The sequence below is a fragment of the Palaemon carinicauda genome, chromosome 30 (genome assembly GCF_036898095.1).
Source record: "Palaemon carinicauda isolate YSFRI2023 chromosome 30, ASM3689809v2, whole genome shotgun sequence".
Classification (NCBI taxonomy): Eukaryota; Metazoa; Arthropoda; class Malacostraca; order Decapoda; family Palaemonidae; genus Palaemon; species Palaemon carinicauda.
In genome coordinates this window covers 49,802,788-49,812,915 of record NC_090754.1, presented here as the reverse complement: position 1 = coordinate 49,812,915, position 10,128 = coordinate 49,802,788, and the positions used below count along the sequence as shown (strand labels likewise).

The 10,128-nt window shown below is 33.3% G+C and overlaps 1 protein-coding gene across 2 annotated transcripts; it reads left to right on the top strand.

The window, feature by feature from the left end:
- The first annotated feature begins 2,745 nt into the window (after positions 1-2,745).
- On the top strand, positions 2,746-9,019 carry LOC137623089 (uncharacterized). Of its 2 annotated transcripts, none has more exons than XM_068353743.1 (2): positions 2,746-7,223; positions 8,326-9,019. In XM_068353743.1, exons 1-2 carry the CDS (start codon positions 4,164-4,166, stop codon positions 8,362-8,364), a joined length of 3,099 nt encoding a protein of 1,032 aa, XP_068209844.1. In that variant the 5' UTR covers positions 2,746-4,163; the 3' UTR covers positions 8,365-9,019. The 2 variants fall into 2 exon arrangements, with proteins under 2 accessions (XP_068209844.1, XP_068209845.1); XM_068353744.1 differs by having other exon boundaries at positions 2,747-7,223; positions 7,810-9,019.
- The last annotated feature ends 1,109 nt before the right edge of the window (positions 9,020-10,128 follow it).

The following is a 10,128-nucleotide window of genomic DNA, read 5'->3' as shown; positions in this document are numbered from 1 at the left end:
TTGCATCACTGTCAAAAGTATTGTAAAATAATAATGCCACTATCTTCATAACTTAGTCTAGGATCACTAATAAATCATGCATGAACACTTGTATGTAGGCTCCTGGCCTGGGGGCTATAGTAGCCGACTGGTATGAGGTCAATCGATGACCGATAAAAAGCGTCTAAACACGATATAAAAGTTCCTAGCTATGAAGACTAAATAAACTAATGTATTCGATTAGTATATAATGCCGGAAGCGTTGTTGTGGCTAACTAAATAAGACATGCAAAACAACAACGACGCCATAAAATGGCGGGTCCGGTAGAGGCACAGCTCTGCCACAAAACATCAATTATTTCGCAAAATAATATTTACTTTACGGCCAGAGCTTAATTAAACAATACTGGAACCTTGTACTTAACTTTCCAGAAGAAGGCGAGGCTGAAGGTAACGACATAGCGAAGATGCAAAGCGATAAAGATAACACAAGGGAAAATCCGTCTAAGTAGGGCAGCTACTAAACAAAGGATGAAGACGCGCGTGACGTCATTAGAGCAATGGCGTCCGTTTGTTTACGCCTCGAGTATCAGTAGTAGCCACGAGTGAGATTAGCTGTGGAACGGCTCCCAGCTATTCTCAGCCCTTACACACCGAAGCATTAACTCTGTTCGGGGTGGAGATAGCTATGTGGCACGTTCAGACATGCGTGTCCCCTGTTGTATTACGATGTCTTAAAGGGAAACCTTTGAGATACTCGCTCCAGAAGTTAGAATTCTGTGATAACCTGTGGTTAAATTCTCTGGGAATATCTTAGTAGTCTTATACCCAAGGAAGCTACCAAACAGGAACCTTCCATCAGGACGCCATGGCTTGAGCCCAAAAATATATATATATATACATATATATATATATATATATATATATATATATATTTATATATATACATATATATGTATATGTGGTTGGGAAGTTCGTATGATTGCCTTGATTTTAGTGCTGCCTTTGACCGTGTTAATCATGAGGCCCTTATTTTCAAACTCAAACAGTTGGGAGTGGGTGGGTCGTTTCTTAGCATTATTATTGATTTTTTAAGTAGTAGATCTCAAAGAGTTGTTGTTGATGGGCACCATAGTGAGTATAGGAATGTGATATCCGGTGTTCCACAGGGTAGTGTTCTTGGCCCATTACTTTTCATACTATATACACATGACATGTGGTTTGGCCTAGAAAATAAGCTTGTTGCATATGCAGATGATGCTATTTTCTTTGCATCAATTCCATCCCCTGAATGTAGATCTGGGGTTGGTGAATCCCCTAACAGAGATTTAGCTAAAATTAGTGCATGGTGCAAATTATGGGGTATGAAGTTGAATCCTAACAAAACTCAAAGTATGATTGTAAGTAGGTCAAGGACGGTGGCTCCTCAACATCCGGATCTCAGTATTGATAATGTTTCTTTAAATTTGTATGACTCTTTCAAAATTTTAGGTGTGATTCTCGACAGCAACTTTACTTTTGAGAAACATATAAGGTCTGTGTCTTCTTCAATTGCACAAAAAAAATGGCTTATTGAGAGTCTTTTAAGATATTCGGTGATCAATCTATTCAGAAGAAGTGTTTTAATTCTTTTATTCTACCTTTTTTTGAGTATTGTTCTCCTGTCTGGTCTTCAGCTGCTGATTCTCATCTTAATTTGGTGGGCAGAAACTTATAGTCTATTAAATTTCTTATTCCTGATCTAGATATTAATCTCTGGCACCGTCATTCAATTAGTTCATTATGCATGTTGCATAAGATTTTTCATAACTCTGACCATCCTTTACATTCAGATCTCCCTGGACATTTCTATCCTGTTCGTAATACTAGGCAGGCAGTTAATTCTAATAGCCAGACCTTCTCCATCATAAGACTCAATACTACACAGTACTCTAGAAGTTTTATTCCAGCTGTTACCAAGTTGTGGAATGATCTTCCTAATCGGGTTATTGTATCAGTAGAACTTCAAAAGTTCATAGTTGGAGGAAATGCTTTTTTGTTGACCAGGCGGACATGAGTCTTTTTATAGTTTATATATGACATATTTGTTTTTGACGTTATTAATAGTTTATATATGACATATATCATTTGACATTACTTTTTTTAGAATGATTTATTGTTAATTTGTTCTTTTCAGTTATTTATTTCCTTATTCCCTTTCCCCACTGGGCTATTTTTCCCTATTGGAGCTCCTGGGCTCATAGCATCTTGCATTTCCAATTAGGGTTGTAGCTTGGATAGTAATAATAACAATAATAATAATAATGTATATATATATATACATATATATATATAAATATATATATATATATATATATATACATAAATATACATATATATATATATATATATATATATATTTATATTTATATGTGTATATATATTTACATATATATAAATATAAATATATATATATATATATATATATATATGTATGTATATATATGTATATATATTTACATATAAATAAATATAAATATATATATATATATATATATATATATATATATATTTACATATATATAAATATAAATATATATATTGTAAAGGAATATGATTAATTGAGTATAAAATTGCAGAAAAGGTTGAAAATTGATATTTTCATAAAAGGTGTACCCTAGCCAACAGATGGCAGTACCGCTTGTCTGTAGTCGCCAAGGATAATGTACCGAAAAATTATATTTAGTACATGGATGTCTAGCGTGAGTTGAGTATATAAAGCCCCATAATGGTGATTTTCGGGAGTCGCAACAAACAAGTGATAATAAGTGTATCAAGTTTTTAAGGAATAAATGGTAATGTATTGTTTATCCATTTGGACGTTTTCTTGTGTGATGTAACGTTGGTTGCCACTAACTGTTTGATGTTACTACAGTGTATTATATGTTGTGATTATGTAAAGCTTTGCGACTTGGGTATTATACGGTGAACTGCAGAAATTAGTGATTAGTAGTCTTGATGAAGTGCTATTGTGTAATGCGTTTGTAATTGGTTTATTGTTCTGTTTGTGACTTTAATTTCTTTACTAATTGTTATTAAAGTACATTTTAAGTTATTATGGGTTATCACTGTTTCCTGATATATTCTGCTCGTAAATCCTTAGTATAAGAGATTGTGTTTTCTTATATTACATGGGGGCCTGTCGAACGAAACCCGAACGTATCCCTATTAACTTATCCTCGGTGTTAGCTCATTTTTGCCAGCCGTTAAATTACGTATCCCTACTGTTAATTGCTTTTTAGCACTTCCATATACTTTAAAGAGGGGGGAGAGTTGTGATAGTGTTAGCGCTATATTTGTCTTGCTGTGTTATTTTGAGCAGGTTATTAAAGATGTTTGATTTGAAAGATTTCATACGTAGTCCTAGTGGTGAGAAGTTAGAAGGTATAACTAAAATAGACTGGATTGTTCTAGCTAGGTACTATAATGTAGAAGTATCAGAATCTGCAAGGAAGCAAGAAATCTCAAATAAAGTAAGTGAGGCGCTAATGACTTTAGAAATTTTGTCTGATAAGGAAGCGTTGTTACTAATGAATTGGGAAAAGGAAGAAGCTGATAGCCAGCAAAGTGCTAGTGATAATAATACAGAGGATAGTACAAGTGAAGAGGAAGGTGCCAAAGCCGTACGTGAAAAAACCAAGTCACTTAAGGTCAAACCAAAAAAGTCTAAACTTGTTTATGAAGGGATGAGTGTTGAGCAGATGCAGATTCATTTGCAAATAGTTAGATTAGGAAATGAAAAAGCTGTCGAACTTAAAAGATTAGAAGCTGAGGTTGAGCAAAAGAGGATAGAACTAGAGATAAAGAAAATTGAAGTAGAAGGTAAGTCCAAAGTAGCACTAAAGTCTTTTTAGGTAGACAACGCAGTAAAAAGTGTACCCATTTTTGTTGAGAATGAAGTAGATTCTTTTTTTTTACAATTTGAGAAAGTAGCAGAACAGCGTGAATGGCCGAGAACGTCGTGGAGCACGTTGGTTCAAACCTCTTTTCGAGGAAAGGCTAGGGAAGTATTTGCTGCCTTATCTTTGGATGATTCTAAGGATTATGAGAGAGTTAAATCTGAGGTTTTGAAAGCTTATGAATGGGTGCCTGAGAGGTATAGAGAGAAGTTCAGAAGCTGGATAAAAAGAGATGGTCACACTCATATGGAGTATGCACGGGGACAACGCCTGTGGTATGATAGGTGGATAAATGCCAGAGAAGTTAATGGTGATTTCGGTAAACTTCAGGAACTTATCTTGCTTGAGCAGTTTAAGGATGGTATTAATCCACTTATTAAGACATATTTGGATGAACGTGATGTAGATAATGTGGTTGAAGCCACTAGATTGTCTGATAATTACGCATTGACCCATAAGCTGTATCATACTGACGTCACTCCTAAAATTGGAAGGAACAGAGTGTGGGAAGAGCGTCAAAATTACAAGGCTCAAGGTAAGACTACGAGTTCACAGGTATCATCAGGGGGAGTTTATAATAAATCCTTTAATAGAGGTTTTAGAGGGGCAAGTCAAAATAGTTATGGTCCTAGTGTTAGTGCTGGAAAAGCAGGATCCAGTGGAAATGATCAGTTTACACCCCGTTATCAAAATGTAGGCGAAAATTTTAGAGATTTTGTATGTTTCAGTTGTGGCAAACCAGGACACATCAGTAGGAGTTGTCCACATCGCACAGAAAACCGTCCAATTCAAGTGGTAAATAAAGTTAAAGATAAACCTGTACATTCTAAGAAGGATGATCATAAACCTGAAAATACTATTGCATTGTTAAATCAACCGCAAGCATGTGGTGACATTAGTCCTTGTTTGTTTGCTTCTCCCCTTAGGCCAGGTAAGAGTTACTGTAACAATAGCATTGATAATAATGTATGTAATGTTGATGAGAATATTGGTTACAAAATGGGTAACAATTGTGTTCAAAATGTTAATAATATTGGTTATGTTGAGACTAATGTAAAAGAAAATAGAATGGCACTACCTGAAAAGAGTACCAAATCCAAAGGTACTGAATTGTATGACCCTTTTATGGGAGAAGGTTGGTTACACCTCCCTTGTGTTGAAAAAAAGAAAGTAAGGTGGTTAAGAGATACCGGAGCGGTACAGTCTGTAATGGTAAGAAATATGTATGACCAGTGGAAGGATACTGGAGAGTATGTACTTCTGCGTGGGTTTGGTCCTGAATTCTCGGCTCCATTAGTAGAAGTAAAGTTGGAAACTCCGTTAATTTCGGGTTTTGTTAAAATTGCTTTGGTGAGAGAAATCCCAGTGTCGGGAGTAGAGTTAATTCTTGGAAATGATTTATGTGGAAACAAAGTTTTTGGTAGCAGTAATCCAATTTTGACAGAAAAACCCTCTAATTCTTCATCTATTACAGAAGTTGAATGTACATTTCCAAACATATTTCCTGCTTGTGCAGTTACTACAAGAAGTAAGAGTACCGAAGGAAAGGTAAAGGATGACGACTGTTTGGATTTACAAAACTTGTTTAAAGACAGTCCAGAAACACAAGTAAGTAAAGTCAGTACTCCTTTGCGAATGCTGAAAGTTAATAAGGAAGAATTTGTTAAATCTCAAATTGAAGATGAGAATTTGAAGGTAATAAGAGATAATGCCCTTGTTGATATAAATGATATCGAGAAGGAAGGCAAGTGTTACTTTGTTAAGGATGGAGTCCTAATGAGGAAGTTTAAGAGTAGAAATGTTAATGATGTTGTAGAACAAGTGATTATTCCAAATAGTTATAAGAATTTTGTTCTAGGTATAGCTCATGACAGTAGTTATTCTGGTCATTTAGGTATAAACAAAACTTATGAGAAATTATTGAGGTATTTTTATTGGCCTAAGATGCACAAAGATTGTAGTGAATATTGTAAAAATTGCGATTTATGTCAAAAAGTAGGCAAAGCTCAACATGACCCTAAAGTGGTGCCATTGCAACCCATTGAAGTTCCAGGCGAACCCTTTGAAAGACTGGTTTTGGATTGTGTGGGACCTCTTCCTAGGTCTAGCAAAGGCAACGAGTATTTGCTGACAATTATGTGTAGTGCTACCAGATTTCCAGAAGCTATTCCGTTAAGAACTGTGAGTGCTGATAAGATAATAGAAGCGCTTAATAAGTTCTTCTCGCTGGTTGGTTTGCCAAAAGAAGTACAAACTGACCAAGGAACCAACTTTACGTCTAAAAAGTTTGCATCATTTTTAGCCTGTCAGAATATTAAGCATTGCTTATCATCTCCTTATCACCCACAGAGCCAAGGAGTGGTCGAACGATTTCATCGAACCTTCAAAACCATGCTTCGCACGTACTGTTGTGAAAATGAAAAGGAATGGGATGTCTTCATACCAATGTTGCTATTTGCCGTTCGTGATAGCGTACATTCATCGTTGGGGTATTCTCCTTTTCAGTTAGTATATGTCCATCAGGTAAGGTCGCCCATGGAGGTGATAAAAAATCAATTGATTTCAGATGAAAAGAATTCTATCACTTTACAAGAAATGAAGGAAAAAATAAAGAAAATATGGAAAGTAGCACATGAGAATCTCGAAATGGTACAAGAAGGGATGAAAAGAAACTACGACAAAAAGGCTGCAAAACGTGAACTCGACATCGGAGACAAGGTTCTAGTGTATCTCCCTACATCTGGTAAGGTTTTTAACCAGAAGTATATAGGACCTTGCACGGTGAAAGAAAAAGTAAGTGATGTTAACTATCGAATTCAATTTCCTACAGGACGAAGGAAAGTTAAAACTTTCCATATTAACAAGTTGAAAAGGTATAATGAATCCAGTGGAGTGTTGTCAATTGCAAAAGAGGATGATGAAAAAGATGTTGAAGGAGAATTTGAAGTTAGGATAAAAAATACTGAGTATTTGAGGGATTATGAAAAATTTAGTAAATTATGTATTCATTTATCTGATGAACAGCAGCAGGATTTTAAAGTGCTTATTAAAAACTTTTCAGATCTGTTTTCAGACCATCCAAAAAGGATAAAAGGAGTACAGCATAAAATCAGGTTGAAAGAGGAGACTCCAATAAGTCAGCGTCCGTACAGAATGTCACCGAGGCAACAACAACAGTTAAAGACCGAAGTTGCTTATTTGCTGAAACACGGACTAGCAGAGGAAAGCCATAGTGAATGGGCTAGCCCATGTATTCTAGTCGACAAACCTGACGGAAGTGCAAGAATGTGTACAGACTATCGAAAGGTAAATAATGTAACTATAAAAGATTCATATCCCATGCCCAGAGTAGAAGATATAATTGATAATGTAGCAAAGTTTCCTTTTTTAAGTAAAATTGATTTATTGAAAGGATACTATCAAATTGAGTTAGACAAAAACAGTAGGAATATTGCTGCATTTGTTACACCCCATGGACTTTATAACTATAAGGTAATGCCATTTGGTTTATGTAATGCACCTCTGACATTTCAACGTCAAATGAATTATATCTTAAAGGATCTCGAAGGTGTATTTGTTTATTTAGATGACATTATCATAGTTGGAGAAACCTGGGAAGATCACATAAAAAAAGTATATGATGTTTTTAAGAGGTTATTAGAGTTCAATGTTACGATAAACCTTGCAAAGTGTGAATTTGGAAAAACTACTGTTCAATATTTAGGACATGAAATAGGAAGTGGCCAAGTGAGACCTGTTGATTGTCATATTGAGGTCATAAAGAATTTGACCATCCCTACATCTAAACGTGGCGTGATGAAATTTTTGGGGACAGTGGGGTATTACAGAAAATTTTGTAAAAACTTTTCAGATGTAGCCTACCCATTAACAGAGTTGCTGAAAAAGGATGTGAAGTTTGTTTGGTCAAAGGAATGTGACGAAGCTTTTAGCAAACTTAAGCTCATGTTAATGTCTAAGCCAGTGCTGAAATCCCCAGACTTTAATCTACCGTTCAAGTTACAGGTTGACTCCAGTGAAGTAGGAGCTGGCAGTGTATTATTACAGGAACATGATGGTATTTTACACCCTGTATCTTACTTTTCAAAGAAATACAATAGCCACCAGTTAAATTATAGTATTGTTGAAAAAGAAGCTTTAAGTTTAATTTTGAGTTTAATGCACTTTGAGATATACTTGTTAAACAGTAATTTTGAAATAGACATATATACTGATAATAATCCATTAACCTTTATTAATAAATGTAAGCACAACAATAAGAGAATTTTAAGATGGGCTTTATTTTTGCAACCATTCAAAATAAATGTTCACCATATAGCAGGCAAGGAAAATGTCATTGCAGATTCTCTCTCTAGGTCTGTTGATTAATCTAAACCTTTTATTTTGAAAGGAAAGTGCTTGTTACCAACGACGTGGCAGTCTCCGATAGTTGCTGAATGGTGGAAGTGGCTAATGTTTAAGACTGTACGAGTGAAAATTCAGCATGGACTGAGGAGAGAGCCGCGGAGTTTAAATGGGGGGAATGTAAAGGAATATGATTAATTGAGTATAAAATTGCAGAAAAGGTTGAAAATTGATATTTTCATAAAAGGTGTACACTAGCCAACAGATGGCAGTACCGCTTGTCTGTAGTCGCCAAGGATAATGTACCGAAAAATTATATTTAGTACATGGATGTCTAGCGTGAGTTGAGTATATAAAGCCCCATAATGGTGATTTTCGGGAGTCGCAACAAACAAGTGATAATAAGTGTATCAAGTTTTTAAGGAATAAATGGTAATGTATTGTTTATCCATTTGGACGTTTTCTTGTGTGATGTAACGTTGGTTGCCACTAACTGTTTGATGTTACTACAGTGTATTATATGTTGTGATTATGTAAAGCTTTGCGACTTGGGTATTATACGGTGAACTGCAGAAATTAGTGATTAGTAGTCTTGATGAAGTGCTATTGTGTAATGCGTTTGTAATTGGTTTATTGTTCTGTTTGTGACTTTAATTTCTTTACTAATTGTTATTAAAGTACATTTTAAGTTATTATGGGTTATCACTGTTTCCTGATATATTCTGCTCGTAAATCCTTAGTATAAGAGATTGTGTTTTCTTATGTTACAATATATATACATATATATGAATAGATATATATATATATATATATATATATATATATATATATATATATATATATATATATATATATATATATATATATATATATATATATATATATATATATATATATATATATGAATATATAGATATATATATATATGTGTGTATATAAATATATATATATATATATATATATATATATATATATATATATATATATATATATATATATATATATATATATATACATGTATATATATAAATATATATATATATATATATATATATATATATATATATATATATATATATATATATATATATATATGAATATATAGATATATATATGTATGTATATATAAATATATATATATATATATATATATATATATATATATATATATATATATATATATATATATATATATATATATATATATATATATATATATATATATATATATATAGATATATATATATATGTATATATATATATATATATATATATATATATATATATATATATATATATATATATATATATATATATATATATATATATATATATATATATATATATATATATTCATATATATATTCATATATATATATATATATATATATATATATATGTATATATATATGTATATATATATATATATATATATATATATATATATATATATATATATCTCATTCACTAAATCCCGTCCGGAATTCTCCAGGTTGGGTCCTGCATCTGATATCGCCATTCTCTCCAGAGAATCCTATCCAATGCCCTCTCTGCCAGCTGCGGAAATGTCTCGCCTCTATTTGCTTTCTTTAAGGTTTTCACCCATGTATCTCTTGGTCGTCCGCTCGGTCTATTTCCGGCCACTCGACCATGAAGCACTATCTTTGGCCATCTGTCCTGTTCCATCCTCTGTACAAGCCCAAACCATCTCCTCTGAATATCTTCCACTCTAATCAGAATTGTGTCCTCAACACCAGCCATTTCTCTCACTCTCTCGTTCGTAATTCTGTCCTCCCATCTTACACCACAGATTCTTCTTAGACATTTCATTTCAAAGGCTAATAACTTT